The sequence below is a fragment of the Tremella mesenterica genome, assembly GCF_000271645.1.
Source record: "Tremella mesenterica DSM 1558 unplaced genomic scaffold TREMEscaffold_13, whole genome shotgun sequence".
Lineage (NCBI taxonomy): Eukaryota > Fungi > Basidiomycota > Tremellomycetes > Tremellales > Tremellaceae > Tremella > Tremella mesenterica.
The window spans coordinates 412498-439874 of record NW_006711237.1 but is presented as its reverse complement, the minus strand read 5'-3'; the positions used below and the strand labels follow the sequence as shown (position 1 = coordinate 439874).

Sequence of the window (27377 nt, the reverse complement as noted above, 5' to 3'; positions counted from 1 at the left end):
AACATCAGCTATATTGTGCAGAAGAAGGAGGACTCACTCCACCATTTGAAATATCACTGTTGTTTAAGGTTTGATAAGTAGTTGAGAATGTTTCAGATATGCAATGTGGATGGGAGATTTTTCAGGAGAGCTGTGTAGGTTTTAACCCCTGAAGGAGAGGTGTAAAACTCTGGTGACGTGATTGAAAGACGCGGTATGACCGCTTTCCCATATGACCGGGACGCTGAGAACACAGCATCTAGCAGAACCGACCGCACCGGGATGGGCCTCGACTGCCAAGACCATGACGCATTGGGGATGGGCCGTGTTGATCGGAGCGGCAGATCACGGACGGATCAACGATACATCAGGTGAGAAAGGAGATGTGGAATGATGTACTATGATGAGAGAAGCTGATTCATGATAGACGTTGTCATGACAACAAAAGATGTCCTAGTCCACGGACCTCAGATGAAGGTCGTCAGGTTGGTCGTCTGTCGTCTGGTGGACATGACGCGGGTAGGTTTCAAAGCTTGCATTCATGAGCCTTCCAAGTCTTGTCAACATTCGACCTGATGTCAAGGCATAGGGAACGTCATAGGGATTCCATGCCTTCTCAATAGGGTTGAAGCTTCGGACGATGGATAGCAATCTGTCGTCTTGCCACTTCCGAACAATTCGCCCGGAATCATCGATCGTCCTCGATGGAACCGGAAGTCACAATGATGTCCAACCTCGTCATCTCGGACATGTCTGCATGTCGCCCCTTGCAAGGTGTCAGAAACACTGTCTCCTCCCTCAATTGCTTCACAGTTCACCCTCTCGTCATCCCTTGCATCGTCGTGATCACTGAGTGCGACAAGGCGAGACCGACATGCGTCTCCTGCTCATCCTCCCTGTGTCCCTCATAGCCGCTTTCCAAATACCCTTCTCTCTTCCGTTCTCCACTGACCCTAGTCCTATCCTCTCCATTCAGCCCTCATCACATTCTGTCCCTCAGGTATCATCCGACGACCCGAAAGCAGTTATTCGAGCAGGAAGACCATCAGAGCGATCAAATGGAAAACAACGACAACTCTCTTCTCTTCCCAGAAGACCTCCAACTTTTACTTCTTGGGCATTGAGTGAAAACTGGAAATCCTTCAATCCTCTTCTGGGTCTGGAGGGAGTGTTGGTCCATAAAGGTCTTCCCGATCCCCTGAGAGAGAATGTTCATTGGAGTACGAGGTCTGGGAAGTTCGGGAGAAGGGAAGCGGAGTGGTATAATGGTGTCCTCGAAGAACAACCAGAGATCATCGGTTCAAGTTCCGCATCGACGGGGGAGATGGTCGCGCTCTGGGAGAGGGATGGAAACAAGACGAGTAATGCAACTGACTCGAGTTCGATCGGAGAGGGAGAGATGGATTGCGGGTGGGTAATGTGCGACGATGAAGATGACCCGGATTGTGTCGAATATGACGATACTGATGAAGGTTCGGAAGAAAAGTCATCCATGGCCGAATACCAACCTTCTACGCAGACCGACAACACGACAAACGATGGAGGAGGGAATGACACTTCTGGTGATAATGCCGATATCGGAGGTGCAGGAGATGACTCCCCAACTGGAAATTCCAGTTCTTCTTCACCCGGGACAGATGGAGGTCAGATGGACGATGGTAGTCCAGGAACAGAAGATGAAAGCTCGAATGACAATACGCGAAAAAGGGAGGTTGTTGAGGCAAGTGAGGTAGTGTGGAATTTGTGGTTCGGTCCAGGAGGCATGTTCATCAGTCCTTCTGATCTCGAATCGTTCGAAGTCCCCACGGTGATCGAGACAGAAGTTGACATGCCTCAAGAAGAGACGACCATATCGGGTTTGTTTTTAGGTCCTTCAGGACTCGTTTTGTCGGAACATCAATCGTTTTTGTCGCAAGCTGTGGTCAGTGAAGTGCTTGGCAAGCGAGATCTGAAGGTCGAATCTGTTCTGAAGAGAAGAGGTAAATCACATGACGACAAGGAAGAAGGAGAGGGGAAAGATGATCAGTCGGACGGCGACGACGGAAGTGATGACGGAGAAGAGGATGTTGAAGGCGACGATGAAGAGGATGGCGATGATCAGGGAGATGATGGAGATGAGAAGGACAAAGAGGACGAAGAGAATGAAGGGAGTTCGGATAAAGTCAAAGAGGGGACAGGGAAGAACGGGAACGACCAAGAAGGAGAGAAAGGTGGGGTTAGCGAGGCAGACGAGAAAGACGTAACTCAAGATCCAAAAGGAAAAGGGAAAACGAGCGACTCTGATGTTGGTAATGACGACGACACACCTTCCGAACAAAAAGATGTCCTTCGTGGAAAAGGCAACAAGGGAAAGGGTGACAAAACCCAAGAAACCTCAGCGCAACCAGACGAAGAAGGCCAAAAGAACTCCGATGACGCAGATGGAAGTGATGAGGAACAAAATAATGACTCACCTTCTTTCACGAAATCCAAATCTCCCAGCAACTCCAGAAACCACGCCATCACCTCCACTTTGAAACACATCTCCTCCACTCAATCTCCCACCCTCACAAAGTCAAATCAGCCAACCCAAACAGCTTCTGAAGCATCGTCCGATTGTTCGGCTCTCAACGATCTATACGATTCTCTCTCAGGACAATCATGGTCCAACCAAACTGGCTGGACATCGGGTTCAGATTGTTGTACATGGTTCGGAGTGACTTGTGGTCCAAGTGGAAAAGTTGAGAAACTCGATCTTGTGGAGAATGGGTTGGAAGGGACGATACCGGATTCTTTGTTTTCTCTCCAAAGTCTGATCAGCCTGTGAGTCAAACTAATTCTGTCTGTATACCCAGTCGTAAGCCAGTATCGGGAAAGTCCACTTCCACACCTCGGCACTGTTCCGCTAAGCGCACAACATCTCCTCCTTGCTGCCCTGCAGAGCCTTTCGAAGTTGGGGAATCCAGTATGGCCATTAGAGACATTGCATAAGAGTGACAAGAGCGAAAGAGTGAAATCTTTTGGCGTGATTGGGAGACTAACAATCAGTGACCTTTCCTCCAATTCTTTGTCATTCTCAAATTCCAACAAATTTGACCATCTCACTCACCTAGTCCACTTAACCATAACCAACTCAACTCTCTCCGGAGAAATCCCCTCTTCTCTCCTCTCACATCCCATTCTTCAAACTCTGGACTTAGCAAATAACGATCTTTCCGGATCCGCATCGTTTACCTCGACGACACTGAATAATCTGAACCTTGCGCATAACCAACTGACCGCGGTGGATTTGACGTCGGCTACAGGACTTCAGAGGTTGAACGTGGGGTATAATCAATTGAGTGGGAGTATACAGCTCGAAGGGTTGGGAAAGTTGGTTTATTTTGATGGATCATTTAATTCGTAAGTCCCTTCAAAGATAGAAAACGGAGCTGATGGGTAGTCTGTAAGTCCATCGAATATCTTTTCATTTTTCATGTTCGACTTTTTTGTTTTTACGAATTGACCGATTTGCAAATCCAGACGCTGTGTTTGAAACCGTCATGTTAGGGGGGAGGGGGGGGGGGGGGGGGCAGTCAAGACCGACTTAGTCGGATATCACTCATCAAATCCCAAATTTTGCTTTTTGTTCTGTCACCCTATCTTCCTCACACCTCGAACAAGTTGGCGACTTTGAAAAGTCGGAAAAGTCCCTTCTTTGAGTGTTATCCAAAGTGTAGATGAAAAAATATAACTTACTTTCAGTACTTCCCTCCCCAATCTCACCTTACCCTCCCTCCAACACTTAGACTTACGTTCAAACCTTCTTATCGGTCCCATACCCGATCTCTCATCCCTCTCTTCTCTTACGACCTTATACTTGGGAAACAATTCTCTTTCATTATCACCCTCCACTCCGGCTCCTGCGAAATTACAAACTTGTATATTGTTACCCAATCCCATTGATCCATGTTCACCACCATTCGTTCCTTCTTCGACTTCACCATATGCACCTTATTCCATTACATCTTCTTTACCCTCTATCAACTCCCCAAACGCTGTGGATGTTGCACCAGTTCCCATGACTTCCTCAGGGGGTTCGGGTGATATTGATACTGTTTCTATCCCTTCGCCAGATTTAGGAAAAGGGTTACAAGATCAGATTTTACCCAATTCTGATCCACATATCAGTCATCCGAGATCAGCCGGTGAGAGTGTATCGTCCATGTATCCCCGATTGGGGAGTGGAGAAACGTTTGCTCATTCGGATATGGAAACGAGAGAAAATCAACAATTCATCAGAGAAGGAGGGGGAGGGGTGTCAACATTGGTGGAGAAATGTAAGATTATATGTCATACATCTCAACCACAACACATAACCGTCTCACCTCTTCCTGGGGAAAACCTACAACCTATAACGAATACAAATGAGATAAGTCAATCAAGTCAGTCCAATACGGCGAGTGATGATGTGGGAGAAGCAGGGACTAATCAATCAAATTTGCCGAGTGGTGGAGTTGTGATATCCAACGTAGCGAGTGGAATGGGAAACCGAAATGAAGAGTTGAAACAGACGGGTACTCCGATAGGAACAAGTCAAATGGGACAAATAGAATCAATGGGATCAAGTGGCAAGGGACAAACGGTAACGACCAATGTAGGGATCAACACCGAAGTAGATGAGGGTAATCCTGGAACCGGGCAAAACAATCAAAACGGCAGACTATCATCTAGCGGATATGTGAATGGCAACGGGGGGAATACTGTGAAGAGTGGACAGGGTGGGAATGGTACTCCTGGAGGAACAGGAGGGAATGTTAAGGACGTACCGGTCTATCTCCCTTCGAGTTCGGTAAATTTGAGGGTGTATCCATGGACAATGATCCTTTTCATCTTGTTTGGGTATCTGGGGTTATTATGATGTATCATTATTGGTTTTGATTTTGAGAAGAGTTGTCGCATGTCCATTGTGAGAGATATCACCCTCGTCCTCGAAACGTTTGCTTGAAAGCACGGGACAATATTGCAACTAAGATATCTTCGAAGAGATGTGGGAGCATCTTCCTGTCGAAAGCGACATCCGTTAAAATCGGAATTCTTCCTCAACTCCGATATGTGAAACGTGAAGTTATTTTTTTGGCCGAGTGGAGATGTTATGGACCCGGGGCATAGGGATTTTGATAAATGGCAAATGCTCGATAACTGCGGGCTGCGAGCAGTACTCAGCCCTGCTCTCTCAATCTTACCTCTCGTACCGGAAATGATATGTTGGATTTGTACTTGGCGGTGGAAAACGAAACCGAGGCTATGCCTATATGCTAGCGCAACTACTAGACTTGACGCCCGCGCCATGAACGGAAGGTATACATCAGCCAACTTCACATCCAGTTAACATGGTCAATTGCTATTTCCCTATATGTCACATCAATCTCAGCTTCCACAATCGCTTTTGTCAGGTTTTCAAGATTCTTCCCGTGGAGGGATCAGCGGTTGTTTTCGAAGACATGTTAGGCTGCCTGTGGCTGACCGAGGTTTTGATAGTATCTATGAATCAGCACAACTCGTGAACCATGTCCCAGTGATCACCTCGTAATCCCTCGCCACTGTCATTTCAAGGGGGAGGGTTGGCCACGCAAAGTACGTACGCGGAGAGCGGGCACTGGTTGGTTGAGATAGCAGGGAGAGAGACTATCGATGCGAGAAAACAACTCACGAAGCGTAAGGGTCAGCACCGCCAGCACCAGGAGGACCTCCATAACCTCCCGGACCACCAGGCCCTCCAGGTCCACCTGGACCGCCGTAACCATACCCACCTTGCGGTTGGCCGTACCCGCCACCGCCATAGCCTGGCTGACCAGGGGGGCCGTTGTAAGGAGGACGAGCAGCTGCAAGTAAGTCAATGGCCCGTTTTGCATCGTCTTGTCACCATAAAAGGGACTCTGTCATAGTTGAGATACCAACGGTGAGTGATTTAGTGAAAGCCAGTAATGACAGTACGTTGCTAGGTGTAGGTGACAAGAAGAGTTCATGTTGTTTGGGGCGAGGAGAAAAAATAGGCAAGCCATACTCACTAGGAAGCCAATTCTCCGGGATACGCCAAGGAGGGATACGTTGCTGGTCGGGCTGTTGGATCGAACCCGCTGGGCGAGCGCCCGGCTGTCCTCCTTCACCCAATTCAGCCATAAGTGCGGAATACTCGGAATCGAACTGTGACTGAGTGTTCTTGGCCAAATTAGGATCACCACGACCACGACAGTCTCGGGCCATATGACCAGCTACGAGAGTTAGCTCCTATTGATGCTGTGAAAATGGGACTTGCCTCCACCACATAGACGACAGATGACATTGGCAGAGTATACTCTTGCCGCCGGACATTCCCACCTTCTGTGGCCTGATGGTCAGTTATGTCACAAGGAGGCGTCTGCAAATCTCACCTTTCTCACCACAATTTTGACAAAGCTGATTCTCGTCATCACGCAAAGTACCGTTCAATGATGCCAACTCTCGCAGTTGATGTCTCTTGTGATCGTTTTGACCCTCAGGCGTCGAGGCGGCGGTCTCAATGACCTTGTTGATGAGTGCGACACAATTCTTGACCGCATGTTCAGTGTCGCCCGTAATCAAACAATGCAGTTCGTCTTCCTCATCATCGGCCCAGGCATCAGGTCTTTGTTTCCCGTCTTTCACACTTCCTTTTCCTCGAATGGAAATCTTGGCTCCGGACTCGCGTTCCATACGTTTGAGCGAATTACCACGAGGACCAACAAGAAGACCAAAGAAATTGATCTCGGGGAATTCTTTGACTGGAATGTAAACTTTTTCCTGGGGACGACCGAAGCGATTACGGTTACCGCCAAAGTCGATAGGTGGACGGAAACCGGGGTCGGCTTTCATAGCGCGGTCGATGAGCTTGACCCGTTCATCTTCCAGACGTTTCCGGTAACGGAGATCACGAGTGTTGGTACGACGACCATATGCGTCGTAAGCCGGGGGAGGGGAGGGGGACCTATATGATCAACATCACGACTTGATACTACAGCAAGTTGAAGCGACTCACCTTTGACCGTCGGGAGGAATCACATCGCCAGTTCGGAGTTTGCGATTGATTTCATCCAGTCGGACGTGAATAGCGTAATTGTCAAGTTCTTTCTGAGAGACATTCCCCATGAGAGCTACGGGTAGACCAGGTACATCTGTTTTTTGACTTTCATCACCCCAACGGGATTTACGTTTCCGGGGTCCTTCTGAACATATATCAGCGTAAGTTTGAGAAGATTCGACATTAGCACTCACCTTCTACTGGTGCTGCATCTCTTCCACGTTGAGCACTGTCATCATCCCATTTGCGTTTTTCGTCTCTCCTTCCATCATACCTATCGTCCCTCTTGGGTTCATCTCGGTATCGATCACGATCATCGCGTCTGAAATCGTCCCTCCTGACATCGCGTTCATCAGGACGTCTGTCTCGATCGTCTCGACGGTAATCGTCACGTGGAGGGGGAGGTTTGAAATCGCCATAAGGCGGTGCGGGTTTGTAATCTTCTCTCGGGGGTGGTGGGCGGTCGTCTCGGTCACGTTCCAGACGACCGTTAAAGTATTTGATCTCCTCAGGTGGACGAGAGAAGTTAGTGGGAGGAGCACCAGGAGGGGGAGCTTCTTCAGGAAGACCAAAACGTCTTTTAGCGGGTAGAGGAACCTGTAGATGAGTCAGCGAGAGAATGAGTGGCAAGCGACCAGAAGGAAACGAAACTCACTTCGTTCGTGCCCGTCACTCGTGCGGCTGGGCGCCACATAATGTTTGATGTTACACTCTGACTCTCTCAGTTGCGACAGATGACCAAGGAATGATATAATATGGGTATGTAGCGAGTAGGATCAAAAAGGTGAATCGAAGAAGAAAGTTGGGCGAGGTAGGCAAGACGACGGGGAGGGATCGGCGTTTCATTCGGAGTTATGTCAAGTGGCACAATGTCCTCCATCCTCCTCCTCCTCCCACATCTCCCTCCCTCTCTTCCACCTTCTCAGACGTATATATACTACTATTGTCAACTGAACACCACCCTCAAGGGCCTTAGTCAACATGTCGATGTTCGGAGCGAATAACAACTCTATGGTGCAAGTGTTTGACCCGCAAAATGTCATGAGCACTAGTGAGTGCTTCCTTTTGCGTTCCCTCCCCTTCCATATCCACGCTCTGCATCTCACAAGCCCTCAAACCGACCTTGCAGATATATGATCTTTACTGATACTTTCAGTCGTCGCACCTAAACTCTCTCGTACCGAATTTCGACGTCAGAAAGAGCTTGAAACAGCACGAAAAGCCGGTACAGCACCCGCCGCCACCGACACCGACGGAAACGCCATCAACCCTCATATCCCCGAATACATCTCTCGTGCTCCTTGGTATGCCGACCCATCTTCGGGAGCCCCATCACTCGCACATCAACGTCTGGGAGAGGATAAAGCTCCTCATCTCAAGTTGGAAGAATGGTATGATCGAGGGGCCAAAGCTGGTCCCGCCGCGAAGAAATATCGAAAGGGTGCATGTGAAAATTGTGGAGCCATGACACATAGTAAAAAAGATTGTGTTGAACGTCCAAGAAAGAGAGGAGCTAAATTTACCAATAAAAATATAGTGGCGGATGAAGTGATACAATCTTTTGAAGGTGATTACGATGCTAAGAGGGATCGATGGAATGGTTACGATCCTGCAACATACAAAATGACAGTGGTGGATGAGTATGAAGCTGCTGAAGCCGCTAGAACAAAGTATAGAGAGGAACAAATGGATAAGGAAGATGAAAAAGATAATGGAAAGATTGTGATTAAAGATACTGCTGAGAAGGACAAGGTGGTGGATGATGAATTTGGTTCAAGCGATGGGGAAGATGAGGTGGAGATTGATGCGGCTGAAGCGGCGGATCAAGTGGGACAGAAGTTGGATACGAACACCAGGTTGACCGTTAGGAATCTGAGAATAAGAGAGGATACGGCAAAGTATTTGATCAATTTAGATCCTGGTTCAGCTTATTATGATCCGAAAACTAGGGCGATGAGGGATGCACCGGAGAAGAATGTTGCTTTGGAGGATGTGAGTTGTCTCGTATTCACATTTCCACCTCCTTCTAACCTCGCACATGTGTGTGCAGGAGCGCGAGGGACGCGGCTGGGTTGGTTAGATGTTAGGACTGACGGTCAGCAACGTTTTGCAGGTGATAACTTTGAACGATATTCTGGAGACGCAACAAATATGCAAAAGCTTCAATTATTCGCTTGGCAATCCGAAGCGCGGGGAAGTACAATCCATGCCCAGGGTAATCCCACAGCGGGGGAGTTGTTGATGAAAGAGTTCAACCAGAAAAAGGAGGTGCTGAAGAATACGAGCAAGACTAGTATTTTGGCGAAGTATGGAGGGGAAGAACATCTGGAGAGATTACCAAAAGAATTGCTTACTGGGGAATCTGGGCATTGTGAGGGTTTTTCCAGCTTCCTCTAGTTGTACTCACTCGACGTCCTATTTAGTTCCGTCCCCTTCCCTGCTCCTCTCATCATCTGCTGTCTGCTTTGGCTACTCCCAAGGATCCTTGAATCATTGGGGTATCTCCCCCGATTGGGTATCTTCCGCTACTGAATCTTTACGGGAGTCTAGAGGACAATGACTAAATAACAGACGTCGAATACTCTCGCTCTGGACAGATCGTGAAAGGTCATGAGAAAGCCAAGGTTCGGTCAAAGTATGACGAAGATGGTACGTTTTCTTCCCTTTCGCTTCGAAACAACCACTGACATGATAGTGTACATCAACAATCATACATCTGTTTGGGGATCATGGTTCGATCGAAGTACCGCCCAATGGGGTTTTGCATGTTGTCATTCTATCAGTATGTCTTCAATTTCCTCTCCCTCGTTTCTATACTTTGTTCATTCCAGTTCCTATAATTCATCCATAGTAAGAAATCATAACTGATATATAGTCTCCGGATCATACTGTACAGGTGCAGCTGGTAAATCAGCTACTGAATCTTCTTCCGCTGCTGCTCTTCTCTCCTCCGCAGCTGAAAAGGCTCGAGTAGATGCAGAAGCCGAAGCCGACCGTAAAGCAGCTGAGAAAGCTCGTGAAGAGATAGAACATCAATCAGATAAGAAACGTAAAGATAGGGATGAATCCACTTCTACCAATTACGCACAAACTAGGTTAAGGATAGAAGATGGGGAAGAAGTCGAGTTGGATAAAGGGAGGTTGAAGAAAGCTATAGAAGAGGAAAAGAGGAGGAAAGGGTTAGGAGAGGAAGAAGCTTGGAAAGATAGTAAGAAGAAGACTACGGAGGTGTCGCAGGAAGAGCTGGGTAAGTTGTTCCTTCTTTACACATCACATTTCCCCTTCTGTTCACCGGTGTATAATGGACAATGACCTTGCAATTTTCTTTCTCTGCAAGAATCAGTCCACTTTCCCCCGCTTCATCGTTTGGTCAATGTAACAAGGAGAGAGTGATATATGAGACGTGAGGAACTGACATTATAGAGGCGTATCGTCTATCTCGACAAGCGTACGACGATCCTATGGCGAATTACAAAGATACGGAGGGATGATTGGACGGGGTGGGAGTTGTTGTACGATTAGGCTTTGTATGCATATGGCTATTGCGTCTACCTGTCTACTCACGTACTCACCTACCCATTCATCTATCACCGAAATACTATGCAGCATGGCAGTATCTACCAATTTACTCCTTTGCCCATTGTTGGAGCTTATTCATTCCCATTGATCCAAACTGTGATGAGGAGAATCTCGTCGCGGGGCCCCACCGACCGGAACCTCTCCTTCCACCCCATCGGTCCAGTAGAGTAAGGCAACGGACGTGGAAACATTAACTGTCTACCCTACCCTCATTGCGGGCGTCAGCTCGCAAATGTTATGGGGGTGAACACGGAATCAATTTCTACACATTCTTTGAAGAAGATTCTCAGCAGCTGATTGGCTGGCTCTGATTGGCTGGCTCTGATTACATTCAAACTTTGCTTCATGTACATTCTAGCTACAGTCGTCCTTCACCTCCGTGTGGCATTGTCACCATGCCATTTCACTGTTATCTTCAGAATAAAAACCAATGTCAAGCACCATCAGACATCACCTTTGACGACACACATTTTCGAAAAGCTTCTTCTGGCAAATATTGTCAGCGATTCTGGAAAAGCTGCTGCTTTTGTCGTAAAAAGTCTCCAATTCTGCTTGCAACCCCGTCTTCACGTCACCGTCTTATCGCATGCACAATATGTCAAACATTGCTTCCCTCTCCACAATTTCAAGGTTCACAAGGACGCATACGAAGATCGTGTCAAGCATGTCAGGTTATTGACATAACAGAGCCTCCACATCCCCGTCCTACCTCACCTGACATTCATGGTCTCACCCCTCGCTCTTCCAGAGCCCAATCTCGAGCTCGGTTCTCCAGTCCTCGCCTCACTTCTCCACCTCGCCCCACTTCTCCACCTCGCCCCACTTCTCCACCTCGCCCCACTTCTCCATCACCAGCAAGGCCATCACCACCCCTTCTTGCTTTGGGTCGGCCAGTCAGAGAGAATCGACGACCTCCCAGACGTCCATATGATACCCCACCGACCCCACCACCCAACCTTCCTCCGCCAGCTCAACCTGGAGCACGTGCCCGTGCCAACCGTCATGTAGGAAGAAGACGATGTACAACTTGCCGGCTGTGGAAAGCTGTAGAGGACTATCAACACCCCAATCGACCCAATCCTTATCAAGCCTGTTCTGCTTGCCGACAGAAACAGAGGGATAGATACCGTGCTCAACAGCAAGCCCATCAACCCGTCACCTCATCAACTCCTTCCCCTGCCCTGACATTCCATACTCCAATGCAACCCATACCAGAGGATCTTCCTGACGTATCACATATTGACATCAATTCCGAGCCGACATCACTCTCTTCTCCTTGCCTTCTCCCATCTGAGGTATCCATGATCAATAATTTCCATGAAAGCTTGGGGAGAATCACAATGGAGCATTGTCATGCATGCAATGAACGGTGGTTTGATCTCAATGTGAGGGACAATACATGTGCTCGGTGCAGGAAAGGGAGAGGAGGAAGATTGACAGCTAATAACAACATGGACCCAGGTACGCTTGTCACCTTTTCCTGGCCGACACTAACCGGGTAGGACCATCACTTACAATCCTCTGTCAGCAAAATGGGATAACACCTCCAGATCCCCCAAGCCAGATAGAAGAGATGCTCCTGGCCCGTGTTCATATTCAGCTACAGATTTGGCAAGTTGCTGGAAGGGGACAAACCAAATATGCTGGTCATACATGCCTTTTTGCTCGAGACAACACCTCCCTGATCAGTCGGCTTCCAATTCTGCCCGCTCAACTTGATATCCTCATCATCAAGGACAAACAAGCAGCACCTTCAAATGTTGAAGCTTTCTCAAGACGACCTGAATTCCAAGTCAGTCGATCTCGGTTGTTGGACAATCTGCTTGCTCTCCGCCGGTTCCATCCAGCATACTCTGAAGTAGAGATTGATCATGAAGTGCTTGCAACTCTGCCAGAGCAAGGATCAGTCTTTGACCAGTTGCGGTCAACATCAGTGGATAACACCTCCCCAAGAACAGATATCCCTGATTTTGGTGACGAGGGTAGGGAGGACATCATCTTGGAGGCTGTCATTCCAAATGTTGGAAGTGCACTTAGGGAGGTTGAAGAGACGCGTACAAGGCTGGAAGAGATTGAAGAAGGGATTAGAGCACCATTGACCGCTCCCGCACTAAGGCCAACACCACTATACGAACACGACAAGACCAGTCAACACCTGGTACAAGCTTTTCCTTTCCTTTTCCCCCAAGGTCTTGCAGACCTTCACGCATCTCGCCAGAGTGAAGTTAAGCCCAACGATTATTTCAAACACCTCATGAAATTCCATGACGGCCGTTTTGCCTCTCACCCTCGGTTCCGGTGAGTTAGAATTCTTGATAAACCAGCTGCAACTGATTGGACACAGCTACTACGCTTTCAATGCATTACTCAGATGGCAAGCTCGATCACTTGCCAGTTACTATGTCAGTCGAAATCACCATGATCAAGCCCTCAATGCAGCCGACATCCAGCAACTGCTTGCTTCCGATTCAACTGAACTTGCAAGTCGAGTTCGTAGAGTTGCCAGCACTTTGAGAGGAACCCCTCCCTACTGGTCTGCAAGAAGTCAAGAATTGAAAACTATGATACGACAACTAGGAACTCCCCACGCTTTCATCACCCTCTCTGCTGCGGACATTCAGTGGGCTGATCTACATACTCACATGCCCCATTCCACCACAACAACTCCTGCACTTGATGAAACCACCCGTCAAAGGATAAACTCCACAAATGTCAACAACAATCCTGCAATGGTAGCGTGGTGGATCCAACGACGAGCAGCTCTGTTCCTGCAGCATGTCATTACCCCCCTTCTAAAGGTCAAGGACTTTTGGTTTAGATTTGAATGGCAGAGTCGGGGCTCTGGTCATGTACACGGCCTTCTCTGGCTAGAAGATGCTCCACGGGTGGAAAACTTGAAGGGTGGTGGAGAGGAGGTTCAGAACGAGTTCATAAACTTCTGGCAGAATAAAGTATGGGCCATCAATCCATGTGTCAATCTTCCACGAGCCCCCCAACATCCTTCTTCCCGACCTCATGCGGACATGACCTACAATCACACAAGTCTAGCTGAACATCTCAATAGAGTTCAACGCCATACCCGCTGTTCAAGATATTGTCTCAAACGACCAAAAGGGAGTGACCCCTCAACGGAACCAATATGCCGGTTCAGATTCCCCCGGGATCTATGTGACACCCCATCCCTACATTTGGATGAAAGAGGTACTCTACAGCTGCTGCTTCCTCGCAACGATTCTCTTTTGAATCTGTATAATCCAGTCTTTACCCTAGGATGGCAGGCAAATGTGGACATTCAACCATGCACCGACCCACATGCTGTGGCAAATTATGTTGCCAAATATGCTTCGAAGGCAGAGAAGCCCAGCCTTGCATTTGGGGACGTCATGCAAGCTATAGCAAATCAGGTGGAAGAGGAGACATCAAGCCGGGTGATCTTTCAGAAGATGCTCAGCAAGGTTTTAACAGAGCGGGACTACAGTGCACAGGAGGTTTGTCACTCCTTGCTTGACTGCAACATGATGTCAGCATCTCGGGACTTTCGGACTCTGTGTCTCCTGCCCTCTCGATCCCGACGACTGCAAGGCCAACGGGAGGATGACGAGGAGGTGGAAGACAAGGATTGGTACGACCAATATCTCCAGAGGGAACACTCCCTCACAGATGTCAGCTTATACACATGGTACAAGAGGTATGAGAAGCGACAGGGGAACATTGTTTACCGGCAGAAGAATGATCGAATCATCCGCCTCTGGCCAATGTACCATCCTTCTCACAATGACTCAGAGGAGTATGAACTTTGGTGCCGTTCTCGACTCCTCCTTCATCATCCACATAGACAAGAGTCAGACTTACTTGATGACGGTGAAACATGGGGATTGGCCTATGAAAGATGTAAAGAGACACATCTTGAGGGCCATGAGGATACTCTACCAAAACGATCACGGCGCCAGATGGGAGAAGGTGAAGATGAGATTGAGGATGAATTCTCCTCAGATGATGATGATGACAATGATGTCGCACAGGAGCTTGAAGACTGGCACCTCATGTGTCAAGAGGGTGGGCGAAGGCAGGTCGAGGTGGACATCACACAACGCCTGGGCCTTCGAGATATGGACAAGGCCAAGGATTGGCATGAATGCAGCCGGCAGTGGGGAGTGGAGGGCTTAGATGAGAGGATACAAGCGCTGGAGGACTGGAAGAAGACGGTCAGTTCTCTCGCCAGTAGTTTTCTCCACTGACATTCAGACTGTAGCCCCATTATCCCGCCCACCGGTTGACATCTCACTCCTCAACAGCACCCAGCAGCGTGTTCACAATAAAGTGCTAAACCATGCTCGGTCAAAACTTGTTGGCAATCCTGCCCCCTTCCTTCTCAACATTGATGGAACAGCAGGAACGGGCAAATCCTTCCTCATTGACGCAATCTCACAGAGTTTGAACAATTTACGGCCATCTTCAACATGTGTCAAACGTCTAGCTCCTACAGGTGTTGCCGCTTTCAACATTGCTGGACAAACATATCACTCTGCTCTCGGACTATCACCGGATGACAAAGTTCGAGCAGTGGGTCTTTCTGCAGCTCGGATGGCAAAATTGCAAGAAGAGTGGAAAGATGTCTGGTATCTTATTTTGGATGAGAAGAGCATGATAGGCAGGAAGGCTTTTGGTCGAATTCACACTCAGCTTGGTTTCATCTTTCCGGCTTCATCCCATCTCCCTTTTGGCGGTTTGAGTGTCCTCCTCTTTGGCGATTTTGGTCAGCTTCCACCTGTTGGAGATACCCCACTGTACGTTTCCATATGGCGTGAAGGATCCTCAACTTCTTCGCTTCTTCAAAACAAAGGACTTGAGATGTATATGAAGTTTGTGGAGAGTATTGAATTGGGACAGGTTATGAGACAAGCTGGGGCAGACAGAGAAAGTGTGGCGTTCAAGAGGGCCCTTTCCCATCTTCGTTCTGGGGATGTGGATGATGAGGATTACATCCTTCTTTCTTCAAGATTTGCGGATCGTCTCACATATGAAGAACGTGAAGGGTTTTATTCAGCAACAAGTCTCTGTTCAGAAAGAAGCCGAGTAATGGAGGTCAATGTGGGAGCGTTGATAAAATCAGCTACACCTGTATTGAGGATTCCTGCTCGGCACACTGGGGTTGATGCAAAGAAAGCTGCAGAGGAGAAGGCAGAGGGCTTGACAAGAATTTTACTCCTAACAACCGGGGCAAGGGTGATGTTGACAAGGAATCTCTGGACCGCACAAGGCTTAGTGAATGGGACACAGGGGATAGTTCACTCAATTGGGTTTATGGAGGGCGATGAAGCTGGTGTGGACATGCCCAGTGTGATTATGGTGGCAGTGCCAACCTACCAGGGATACACCCCATGGCAGAGCGAAAGTGGAATGCCACTCCTTCCAATTGCTCCGGTCAAAGTCACCTGGGATGGTCCATCTGGGTCCTGCTCTCGCACTCAGTTTCCCCTCCAGTTATCATATGCAATCACCATTCACAAATCCCAAGGAATGACCATGGATCAAGTGAAGATCGACCTCGGGGCAAGAGAGTTTGCAACAGGACTGACATTTGTAGCAGCATCTCGGGTCAAAACCCTTTCTGGTTTGATGTTTCAGCCAGGGTTTCCCATGGAACGGGTTATGAGAAGAGATCAGGAGAAGAACGGAGTTGGGACAACAAGAAGGCTTGCTCAGCAGGATGAGATGCGCCGACAACAACTCCCCTTCATGGAGTAAGTGAGTGACAATTCTACCTTCCTTGCGTAGTGCAATGCTGATCTCCTCATCAGCACAGATACAGATATGACAATGGGGCAAAGTGATAGATAGAGATGGGATGGCTTGTGGTCAAACAATTACATCGGTAGAGAAAGATTGTTGAAGAGAGAAAGAAACCCAGGCATGAAGAAATTGATTGAGGAAATTCTCGGAATGCATATAATTGTCTACCACATACTTGTATCTACAAAATGATCACAATCTTCCTCCCATGCCTTCTTCATTACAGATGTGGATCGTTCAGAGACAAAGAAGGTGAAGGAGGTGCGGTGACAGTGAGCTGGGACAGGTGTGACAGAATGAAGAAGAATTTTGCTACGAAAACAGAAGACGTCACCTGGACGAAGGGATAGTCGAAGTCCGAGTTGAGGAATCTCCATGACACCATCTTCCGGTCCCCAATCTCCATCTCCGGTCACCAGTATTATTGTATAGAACTTATCATCATCTTCCCCATCATAATGCCACGTTGATGAAGTCCCCTCATTTACTGCAACCATTGAATTGAGACCAAGTTTCAATTTCTTCGCAGCATCTTCTGTGATAACCTGACCATGTGCAATCACTTTAGCCTGGCAATTAGTTATTTGTCATTTGAACAATGATAAGAACTTACTTTACGACCTTCTTCTTCTGCTTTAGCTTCATCCTTTTCTCTCTGAGCTGGATTCACTGTCTCCGACGCCTTTGCCAATGTTCCACCTACAAGTCGCATTCTCACTGCAGTCTGAGGATCAATGTCACGGAGCTTGTGGTAAAGACTAGCACCCATGGCTGCTCTTAGAGTGCATCTATCCATTAGCAAGACTTTGGCTATGTGTAACGGTACTGGAAACACGACGACTAGGTCGCAGGTTGGGTCGAACTCGATGGAGGTCTCGTGGAAGTCTAGGGGCTCTGGTGCTAATGGATCGTGTCTCCTCTGCAATCGATGTAGCCAAAGAATGATATTGAAGAATCAGCAAAGTTGGTACTTTGCTGATTGTACTATATACTGTCTACAGGTATCCGTCTCCTCTTCTCAGTCCTACTGCAAGCGTCCATGTACATACTCGGACAGGTGAAAAACCGCTTTGAGCAAACCCAGTGGGGAAAATCTCGAAAGGGGAAAACCCGTCCCTACCTACTGCAGCACTGCCTCCAACTCCCGCTTTCCTCTGTACTAATCCGTCGAACTCGATAGAGTTCCCTCGATTCGTTGTTACCCCGTAACAAGTTTCCCCCCCTGTCTCAAGGATCCTCGCCGAGGATCCTGAACCCTGTAACCAGGTGATGCACATGGATTGTTCTCAGACACCTTTGGTGCGCCCTGACATCATACCCACGCTAGTGTGACGGTTGCCATGAAAACGCGTCACCCGCACGGACCTCCAATGTGATCGAGAAATTACTGACCAAGTTACCTCCCCGTCTTTTTCTCTTCTTTCCTCCTCATTCTCTCTTTACCTCTTGTTTGTCATTCTTTTTACTTATCTATCATTATCCATCCATATCTTACTCATATCTTAGAGCATCCTTCCAACTCTGACCTGTCTGTGAGCATGTCTAAGCGTACTGTAAGCAATTCTCTTCGAATTCGATGCACTTCCTCCTGTTTATCACTGGCTGACGAGATTAGTTGTCCTCGTCTATCTCTTCTCGTCAAACTCGGGCCTCTACTGTGGCCATTCTCCCCGACGTCGATCCCGAACTTCTCATGCGTCAAACGAAAAGAATGAGAATTACCTCCCAAGCGCCAGTTCCCTCTCAACCTCCATTGGTTGACGCTTCTCGAAGGGCTCTCGACACCATTAAGGATCGATATCAATCCGGCCCTTCTCGCGACCAACAATCGTCTCTTCTCGATGACGAGGTCATCGAGCAATATATCGACTTCGAAGCGGGGGCAGGGCCATCTACCACTGGTGAGAACCTATCTCCTGCGAAATCTGTCGAGTCCGAACACGGTACCATCGTTGAAAATCAAAATTCTCCTGGTAATAAGTCCCCTGTGCCACCTTCTGATTCCGAGGGGCTTGTCGAGGTTCCCCATGAACTCGAAACCATTTTTCACGCCCCTCGCAAGGTTCCGGTCAATGATGAACTTGCTAAGGCTCTGGATGCTCGAAAAGACTCGGAAATTGGTGAGATTTCTACAGAATTCTGTGCGTTTCTGACTCGTCAGCTACCCTCTGGGCCCGCCTTTCTTTCTCCTCTGTTCGTCACGCTCTGAAGGATGAAGCCCTCGATCGCTTTCGCGAGACTGGGGCCATCAAGCCCACTGTCAAGTGGTTTGGTAACGCCGTGAGCTTTTTCTCCTTCGTATTCCACCGAATTCTAACTGTTAGCTTGATCGCTTGGCCCAAGGTTGGCGACTTCGTAACAAGAATGGCGCTGTTGTCCGTCTCGAGGGTGAGCTTTGCTCCGATTGCCAGCGTCGTCTCGATGGTGGAGAAGATTTTCGTGTAGGTTGTATCGGTCCTCGTGAGTCTTCCTACTCTTCCTGTTCGATATTGATGCAACTTAGTTGGTGGTGTTTGTGGAGAGTGCTCCGCGAAGGGAACTTCAAAGTGTTCGGTGAAAACCAACAATCCTGAGTCCAAATTTCGCGAGGTATCTATCTTCTTCCTTCGAACTTGGTCGATGTTGATGTAAAGGGTATTACTGTCGGAGCCCAGACTGTTACTTCCAAGGTTACCTTCGTCCTGGAGCACGAACTCTGTGCTGTCTCGGCCCGATATCGATCCCTTTCCTCCCAGGATCAATCCTCTTCTCTCACCCAACTCTCCGCTTACATCCACCTCTTTTCCTCTCTCCTTCTTCCTCTTCCCCCAGTACATCTGGGCCTCTACAAATCTCTTCATCTCATTCCTTCCAACTACGCCCCTCCCTCTCCTTCTGAAACCTTGGATCATCTCACCTCTGCTGCTGATCCAACCGGATTGACTTCTTCTCAACCAGTCGCCGGTCCCTCCTCTTCTCCCCATACTCCTCTCCCCCGCAATGTCATTCGTATTCCCGCCTCGGTCCGTCGTCCCCGAGCCAATTCTACCACCTCCAACTTCTAGTGTATTTTATATCTCTCTATACGTAGCCATATTTCCTGTGTATGTATTTATTTCCCAATAAATTCCGTTGATTTTGATCGAATTCTCACTTTCTTCTGGGATCTTTTTTCCTCTTTTCCAGAAATTCACCAAAAACGGCCAACTCTTCTACATTTTCTCGTGGTTCCCAGTCATAGGCCGCATTCCCTGTGTATCCTAACCATTTTACCTTGAATTCCTCCTTTCCTCGTCGAATTCTACTGTCCACAATTGCTTCCACATGGAATTCCTCCTGGCCGTTTATTACTACAGGTGGTGGGGGTTGTATCTGTCGACCTGGTATCATGTCTCTAGGATATGGTTCCAACAACGTGACATTGAAGACATTGTGCACTCTCATTGATGGAGGTAGATCTAATTCGAAAGCATTTTTCCCCACTCTCCTTATGATCTTGAAGGGGCCAACGTATTTTGCTTCTAATTTTCGACTGGGTCTTTCCGTCGTAAGATACTTCGTACTCAGTAGTACCTGTTCTCCCTCTCTGAATTCTTCTGGTACACTCTTGTGTCTCCTGTTGTAGTATTCGGCACTAATCTCATTAGCCATCCTGACCTGTTCTTGAACAGCCGCATGTAACTCTCCCATATCCCTCCATTTCCTCTCCAACTTGTTTGACTTTGATCGAATATCGTGCGAATGGATGTCGTAGTGTGGCACATAGCCGTAACAGGCTTCAAAGGGACACAGCCCGTGGCTACTATGTGGCGAACAGTTATAAGCGAACTCAGCAATTGGTAGAAGTTGATCCCAATTGTCCATGTTGTAGTTTACATACATTCCGAGCAGGATTTCCATCTGTTGATTTACTCGCTCAGTTTGTCCATCTGTTTGAGGGTGATACGCAGTCGAGTATAAGTTCTTTATTCCCAAGAACTGACATATTTCCTTCCAAATTTCCGCCGTAAACTGAGTTCCCCTATCTGACACAATTGTTCGAGGTACTCCATGTTTTGAAAAGATCTCCTTGATGTAGATGTCGGCCACTTTGTTCGCTGTTAGTCCAGTTGTACATGGAATAAATCTAGCCATCTTGGTTAGTCGATCGACTATCACGAGTATCGCGTCGAACTCGGTCGATTTTGGTAGGGGTCCCACCATATCCATAGAGATATCTGTCCAGGGCAGTGTGGGTACTGGTAAAGAGACCAGATGTCCATACGGCTGATGTCGATGAGTCTTATGTCGGTTACAGATCTCACATCCTTTTACGTATTTTGCAATATACTCGTCCAAATGTGGCCAGTAATAGTCCTCTTTGACCATGGTGATAGTTTTGTCTCTTCCTGGATGACCCACTAGTATCGAATCGTGTCTTGCTTTCATTACTTCTAATCTTGCCTGTCCCTCTGGTATGACTACTCTGTCTCTGTACAAGAGTAATCCGCTCTGTGTCCATGATACTATTGGTGTCTCGTTGCTAGCCTGTGTCTTCTGTGTGTCCTGTGTGTCCTGTGTGTTCTGGGTGCTCTGTGTGCTCTGTGTGCTATGTGTCTGAGTCATCTGTAGTCCTAGTTGTCGTATGTTTGCTATGTCTTCTGAGTCTTTCAGTCCGTTCTTGATGAGTCCGAATAATGAGTCTTCCCGGATTGCTCCTCTTACTATGTGTCTTGGTCCTTTGTGTTCTGAGTCCATTGAATTCGATCCAATTTGTTCGTGTGTCGGTAGCAATTGTAGCCAGTTGCCTTTGTTAAGATTCGGGTCCTTGCTACTCCCTCTTCCCGGATGATAATCTCCTCGTCTCGTCAGAGCATCTGCTCCCCCATTTTTGCTCCCTGGTCGATAAGTGATCTCTATGTTGAAGTCTCCCAATATTTCCAACCATCTCATCTGCCTTCGATTTAGTTGTCGTTTGCTTTGGAAGTATTCTAGGTTCTTGTGATCGGTAATGACCTTTATAACATCACTACTGTTAGCCAAGTAGGGTCTCCAGGCGACCAAGCAATCCACGATGGCTAATAATTCTTTCTCTCCCACCGTGTAGTTTAGCTCACAGGGCGTCATTGCTCGAGACCAGTACGCTACTGGGTGAAGTTCGGTGGTTCCTTTTATTGATGGGTGAGGAAATCTCTGAGACGCTATCGCACCTATCGCGCAATCGGATCCATCGGTTTCAATCCAAGTCGGTCGGGTTCTATCAAAATGTCGAAGTACTGGTGCTGTGGTGAATGTTTTCTTTAGATCGTCAAAAGCCTTTTGGCATTCTTGTGTCCAGTTCCAAGCTTGATCCTTCCTAGTCAATCGTGTGAGAGGTCCCACAATATGCGAAAACCCCTTGATAAACCTCCGATAGAAATTCGCAAAACCCAAGAACACTTGAGTATCCCGGACTGTCATGGGTTCTCCCCATTCTAGAATAGCTTTCACCTTTTCTTGATCCATTTCGATCCGTTCGTGTCCTATTACGTACCCCAGGAACTTCACTTCATTTGAACTCCATTCGCATTTCCTCGGACTGACGACCAAATCGTTTTCAAGTAGTCGATCTAACACCTTTTGGACAATGATCTGATGGTTTTCGATCGTGTCGGAGTATACCGTGATGTCGTCGATATAAACTACTACCCCTTCGTCAAGTAGATCGTGAAACATGTCTTGTAGAAAGTTCTGAAAGGTGGCTGGTGCATTACACAACCCATCCCTTAGGACTGTGCTCTCGAAACTGCCGTATCTTGTTCGTAAGGCAGCTTTATGTTCATCTCCTTCCTTTATTCTGACTAACTGGTAAGCCCCTTTCAAATCGAGTTTAGTGAAGATCCTTCCTAATTGAAGTCGATCGAGTAGTGTCGAGATGAGTGGCATTGGGTATGAATCCTTGATGGTTACCTTGTTAAGTGCCCGGTAATCTGTAACTACTCGATAGGGAATGACTCCTTTCTTGGGGACCAGGAATACTGGGGACCCATAGGGCGATTTACTTCTTCGCAGATGTCCACTAGTCAGTCCATCATTGATCCACTGCTTCAGGAAAGCATCCCCATGCTCGTCCAGTTGGTAAATTGGTCCTGGTTTTAGTTCAGCCCCTGCTACTAATTCGATTTCGTGGTCACATTCTCTTCTTGGTGGTAGTCTTCTTGCTCTTTCTACCTTGAATAATTCGAGGTATTGGTGCCATTGTGTCGGTATGATTTGTCGCAGTTCCTCCTCACTCATTTCGTCCTCCCCTTTCTCCAGTGTTGCTCCTCTTATTAATCCTTCTTCTAATCTTGGGTATTTCCAACCAGTATCTCGTCCAATTCCGTCGAATTCGATCAGTCCCTTTCCACAATCGATCCTTGCCCTAAACTGTCTCAAGAAATCTAGTCCTACTAGTACTTCTGGTCCTTCGTATGCCATAACATCCAGTCGAGTTGCAATCCTGAGTCCTTTTCCTAGATCTAATTCTGCTTCTACATATTCGGTCACTAAGGTCGCGGTAGTTCCATCCAGGAACCTAATTTTTCGTGGTACCTGATATTGTTTCTTTGGGAATAGATGGTATAATGGACAGGCCGGCTGCACATACCTTCCTGTAGCCCCGGTATCGATTAACATTCCAATCTGTAGGGTATCTTTCTTTGTTTGTATTTTTATATATATTATGGCCGAGTCATTACTGAGATCTATTGGTATTTGAATTCTCTGCGATCCGGGCAGATCCTGGCCGCAAGTGGTCGCATCACTTAGGCCAGGTAGTCGTTTCCCTCTTCTTCAAAGGTCACCGCCATTCCTCGAACTAATGGCCCTTTGGACCCAGTTGGGATCGAGTTCGATCCACTAGGAATCGGTGAGCTATGCGGGTTTGGGGATCCCCTAATGTGGTTTCTCGTAGTTCCTCCATTTGGACAGTTGTTGGCGTAATGTTCTGGACTTCTACATTTGAGACAACGTCGGTTCTCCCTCCTCCAAGTCATTTCGTTCTCGCTGAGACGTCCTCCGTCCTCTGTCCAAGTGACCGGAGGGTCATTTGGTAGACCATAATTCATCATCCCTGGTTTTCCACCGGGCAAGGGTCCTCTACCAGTCGATTGTGAGTAGCGTTCTACCGGGTTGGGCAAACTAGTATCCAATCGCGTCGAATTCGATCGAGGGGGAAGCCAGGTCGTCTCATGTTTGCGTCTAGCAGCCCATCGATTCGCTGCAATCATCGTTTCAGCCATCCGTTGGTTCTCCTCAGTCCCTATCACATGCTGTTTGAAATAGATCCAGTCCGATTTGGTTCGAGGGTCGGTGTTATTTACCACTACCACCTTCAGTAGCTCTTCCTTCAGGCCCTGTATGGCTGAGGCGATTTTCATTGCATCTGGTACCTTTCCAAGGTGTGTGGACCAAAGTTCGAAGTTGGCAAAATACTCGGCGGCCGTATCAGTCTGTCTTAACTCTTGCAATTTCCTCATAGCCGTACCTGCCATGTTACTATCTCCAAATTGAGTTCGTAAATGCTGAATGAATTTGTCGTAGCTCTCTAGCCATTCGGTCGAATTCCATATACTTGGATTGGTTATGGCCGGGGTTATAAGCATTTGAGGGGTGCCTCGAAGATACCCGTACATGAACAGGATCTTTCTGCGATCGGTGGCGTACTCTGCCCCTTTGAATTCGAAGTTCATGTGACATGCTGCAAGGAAGTTGTCCAATTCTCCTCGTTCTCCACTGAAGGTAGGTGGATCCGCACACCTGGTTCTTCCTGTTCGTTCGTTGTTGGTAAGTTTTGGCTCCAAACACGGCTTGTTTTCTTCGACTTCGATCAAACTTGCCCCTTTCGATGTGAGTATCTGTTGGTTCTGTCGGTCAGCTTTCATCGTAGCCAGTTCTTCCCTTAATGTATTTTGTTCCTTTTGTTGCATCGTCATAATGGCTAACAATTGTGACAACTGCTGCGATAATTCATTTAGCGGATCTGGGGTAGTGGTAGTAGAAGTGAGATCATGTGAAATGGTACTTCTCGAAGAACTTGTTGGTATTTCTTCCTCTGGGACCAGCCCTTGTTCCAACTCCTCTTTTTCTGGTATCATTTTCCGCGCTTTCCCTCTGGTGAGCATACAGTACTCTCCGATTCGACCCAAGGTGCGTAAGGCTGATTCTTCAACTTGTAACGGTACTGGAAACACGACGACTAGGTCGCAGGTTGGGTCGAACTCGATGGAGGTCTCGTGGAAGTCTAGGGGCTCTGGTGCTAATGGATCGTGTCTCCTCTGCAATCGATGTAGCCAAAGAATGATATTGAAGAATCAGCAAAGTTGGTACTTTGCTGATTGTACTATATACTGTCTACAGGTATCCGTCTCCTCTTCTCAGTCCTACTGCAAGCGTCCATGTACATACTCGGACAGGTGAAAAACCGCTTTGAGCAAACCCAGTGGGGAAAATCTCGAAAGGGGAAAACCCGTCCCTACCTACTGCAGCACTGCCTCCAACTCCCGCTTTCCTCTGTACTAATCCGTCGAACTCGATAGAGTTCCCTCGATTCGTTGTTACCCCGTAACACTATGTATGTAAGCTCTTACATGAGTCGTTTCACTGCATTGGCCTGAAGTGTAGCTTTCCTCTCGTCACCATTTTTCTTGTATGGATCAGCTTCACTATTGTGGTGCTGAGTTTCACTGGAAGCAAAGATATAGTTGTCATAGCCGGACCATATTCCAAGATGATAAGCATGATGATTGGGATTACGATTATCCTTGCTTGTTTTTGGTTTGAGTCCGGTCTGAGATTAGTCTTGACTTAGAGAACATGAGAGGAGTGAACTTACAGCTAGTACTGCATCATAGGCCTCCTGAATAGCTCTTAGGTGAGAGCTTCCTGGAAGAAAGAACTGCCTAAAAAAAAGGACAAGGTGTTTCGGCTCTGTTGAAGAAGGATCAGGATGTGGGATGGCAAAGTCGTGTTGGCCTAGGGTATGGTTGGGAGGGATGTCCAGAGCTGATGTAATTGAGAGGGTTTTGATCATGGACGAAAGGTCAACAACAATATGATCGAAGTTTGTCTCATGATCAATGACCTTGGGTGTGGCAAGATAGAGGATGATATGTCTGGGGAACATGCATTTGTACGTGACTGATAGTCAGAATCCTTCTCAAGCAAAGGGAAAGAAGAAGCCAACTCACAAACAAGATGATTGTTACGCAAACGTTTTCCCACATCACTTCTACCTTGCTTGGATCTCCGCTTGTTGTTTCTCTTCTTTTTTGACTGAGGTGTCAGCATTGCCGTACAACAGAAAAAAATGGCATAGCTTCCCCTAATAACCTAACAATTAAACAACCAGGTAGTTGTGTGGATTGTACAATTAGGAGATGGGGGAGGGAAATGATCACTTGGATGGCGAGGGGTTGGTGGATACTCAATCGATGTGTAATGGGAAAAGAAGGGTAATGTTCGAAATGGTTACTCACTTCAGACATCCCACAATCCACACCAACAACACTTGTACTACCTAATCCAAGAATCTGATTGTTGCTGTTGACTTCAAGGACATCGGAATGGTTGGAATCTGAGGGAGACATGGTGTGAGGGCTGTTGTACTGAAAGGACCTTCCGTGGCCTCTAGGAGCGGCGATACCTAACAGTACTGGTACAGGGGGGTGATAATGAATGGATTTTGTGTGTAGGAGTGATACGTTGGTGTGTTACTGAATGATGCCTGATGAATCGATAAAGTCACGTCCTAGCAGTCGATAAAAACCACGGTTCCAAGTCGATAAAAACCACGGTTCCAAGTCGATAAAAATCACGGTTCCAAGCCGATAAAAATCACGGTTCCAAAGTCGATAAAAAACAGTCGATGAAGATCACGGTTCCAGAGTCGATAAAAATCACGGTTTCAAAATCCATAAAAATCACGGCTCCAAAGTCGATAAGAATCACGGTTCCAGAGTCGATAAAAATCACGGTTTCAAAATCGATACAAATAACGGTTCCAGCGATAAAAATCAAAATCTAGGAGTCAGATGAAGTCATGTCTTATATGTCAATATGTGTCAGTATAATCAAGTTGGATCTGTCAAGGTGGTCGGTGTCTCAATGAGAGAACTCACCAGCAAGTGTAGCGTATAGCAATTATTCGTCAAGTTGTGTTGATAATCGAGGTAAAAAGTAGATGAGAGAGAAGGGGAACCTGCGTCTTATAAACCATTTTCACTCTCAATTGAATCACCCTTCGTCACGCTTTGTGTGAATGTTTGGTTACGCTTTGTGTGATTTTTTAGTCACACTGGGTCAGTTTCGGAACATATTGTGCCGCATGCAGCATCAGCCACCCGCATTCTGCAATTCTCCACAGCTTTCACATCCGCATCCCCCTTATCTCTTTGCAATCTTATGTTACTGGCACTTACGATAGATACCTCACTCTGACTTTTCCCGTAACAGGCACTCACGGATCACGGATCACGGATTCCTACGGAAGGGACGCCCGCTCCGAGATCGCCTGCACAAGTCGATAACCTAGTCATGGTGACAACCCAACCACGATCATAACAAACCCTAACAATGTCCCCATTATCATACTTAGTGATTTCAGGTGGGACAGGAGCTAATTCTATAGCTTCTGCATTCGGACATTCACCAGCATTCGTTTTACCCGTTTCTGATGATGGTGGTTCTTCAGCAGAGATATTAAGATGTTTCAGTGGTCCTTCCATTGGCGATATACGTTAGTCCACCCTACTTTATCTCTCTTCTCTCTTCTCTCTTCTCTCTTATCTCACCACCTTCAAAGTCCACCTCGTCCATTTGGGAAATCTTGTTTAAGAACAGCTCACATAATATTTCTTTCGAAATTTCTCTTTATAGATTATTCTCTTGTTCTCCCAATCCATCCAAATGAACGATTATCTATCATCTTCTCCCCATACTCTATACCTTCTGAACCAGGTAGCAACCTTACCAACCTCAGGAAGAAATGGTA

At 47.3% G+C, this 27377-nt stretch overlaps 7 protein-coding genes across 7 annotated transcripts in view; 5 read left to right on the top strand and 2 right to left on the bottom strand.

Annotated features, from left to right (window-relative positions):
- Window positions 1-211: 211 nt before the first annotated feature.
- On the top strand, window positions 212-4858 carry TREMEDRAFT_65162 (uncharacterized protein; the record flags this gene model as incomplete). The annotated part of the gene is made up of 6 exons (XM_007007326.1): window positions 212-350; window positions 407-498; window positions 980-2781; window positions 3007-3360; window positions 3401-3403; window positions 3703-4858. 6 exons carry the CDS (start codon window positions 212-214, stop codon window positions 4856-4858), a joined length of 3546 nt encoding a protein of 1181 aa, XP_007007388.1.
- A 217-nt stretch (window positions 4859-5075) lies between these two features.
- On the bottom strand, window positions 5076-7819 carry TREMEDRAFT_40757 (uncharacterized protein). The gene is made up of 8 exons (XM_007007223.1): window positions 7692-7819; window positions 7231-7633; window positions 6995-7181; window positions 6372-6943; window positions 6257-6328; window positions 6009-6212; window positions 5651-5822; window positions 5076-5481 (listed from the first exon to the last, which is right to left on the bottom strand). Exons 1-8 carry the CDS (start codon window positions 7728-7730, stop codon window positions 5445-5447), a joined length of 1686 nt encoding a protein of 561 aa, XP_007007285.1. The 5' UTR covers window positions 7731-7819; the 3' UTR covers window positions 5076-5444.
- A 384-nt stretch (window positions 7820-8203) lies between these two features.
- Window positions 8204-10527, top strand: TREMEDRAFT_34550 (uncharacterized protein; the record flags this gene model as incomplete). The annotated part of the gene is made up of 7 exons (XM_007007201.1): window positions 8204-9028; window positions 9137-9407; window positions 9608-9685; window positions 9732-9818; window positions 9912-10006; window positions 10061-10283; window positions 10460-10527. Coding segments are annotated over 7 exons (1647 nt in total), but the record flags the coding sequence as incomplete, so codon positions are not given.
- A 1661-nt stretch (window positions 10528-12188) lies between these two features.
- TREMEDRAFT_65159 (uncharacterized protein) lies at window positions 12189-14853 on the top strand (the record flags this gene model as incomplete). The annotated part of the gene is made up of 3 exons (XM_007007325.1): window positions 12189-12913; window positions 12960-13017; window positions 13447-14853. 3 exons carry the CDS (start codon window positions 12189-12191, stop codon window positions 14851-14853), a joined length of 2190 nt encoding a protein of 729 aa, XP_007007387.1.
- A 1719-nt stretch (window positions 14854-16572) lies between these two features.
- On the bottom strand, window positions 16573-17177 carry TREMEDRAFT_65157 (uncharacterized protein; the record flags this gene model as incomplete). The annotated part of the gene is made up of 2 exons (XM_007007324.1): window positions 16573-16977; window positions 17022-17177. The coding sequence occupies 2 exons, from the start codon at window positions 17175-17177 to the stop codon at window positions 16573-16575; spliced, it is 561 nt and encodes a 186-aa protein (XP_007007386.1).
- A 769-nt stretch (window positions 17178-17946) lies between these two features.
- On the top strand, window positions 17947-18981 carry TREMEDRAFT_65156 (uncharacterized protein; the record flags this gene model as incomplete). The annotated part of the gene is made up of 5 exons (XM_007007323.1): window positions 17947-17961; window positions 18024-18549; window positions 18570-18688; window positions 18733-18868; window positions 18944-18981. 5 exons carry the CDS (start codon window positions 17947-17949, stop codon window positions 18979-18981), a joined length of 834 nt encoding a protein of 277 aa, XP_007007385.1.
- A 7978-nt stretch (window positions 18982-26959) lies between these two features.
- Window positions 26960-27377, top strand: part of TREMEDRAFT_34696 (uncharacterized protein) — a gene marked incomplete at both ends in the record, with an annotated part of 3019 nt that continues 2601 nt past the window's right edge. The window contains one exon of the mRNA XM_007007215.1: window positions 26960-27122. Within this exon, the coding sequence (XP_007007277.1) occupies window positions 26960-27122 (163 nt within the window). The remainder of the gene's footprint in view (window positions 27123-27377) is intronic.

Coding starts and splice junctions, on each gene's coding strand:
- TREMEDRAFT_40757 (XM_007007223.1), bottom strand. CDS start 7,730: ATGTGGCGCCCAGCCGCACGAGTGACGGGCACGAACGAA. Junction 7,634..7,691: donor GAGTGACGGGCACGAACGAA/GTGAGTTTCGTT, acceptor ACTCATCTACAG/GTTCCTCTACCCGCTAAAAG. Junction 5,823..6,008: donor CCCGGAGAATTGGCTTCCTA/GTGAGTATGGCT, acceptor ACTTACTTGCAG/CTGCTCGTCCTCCTTACAAC.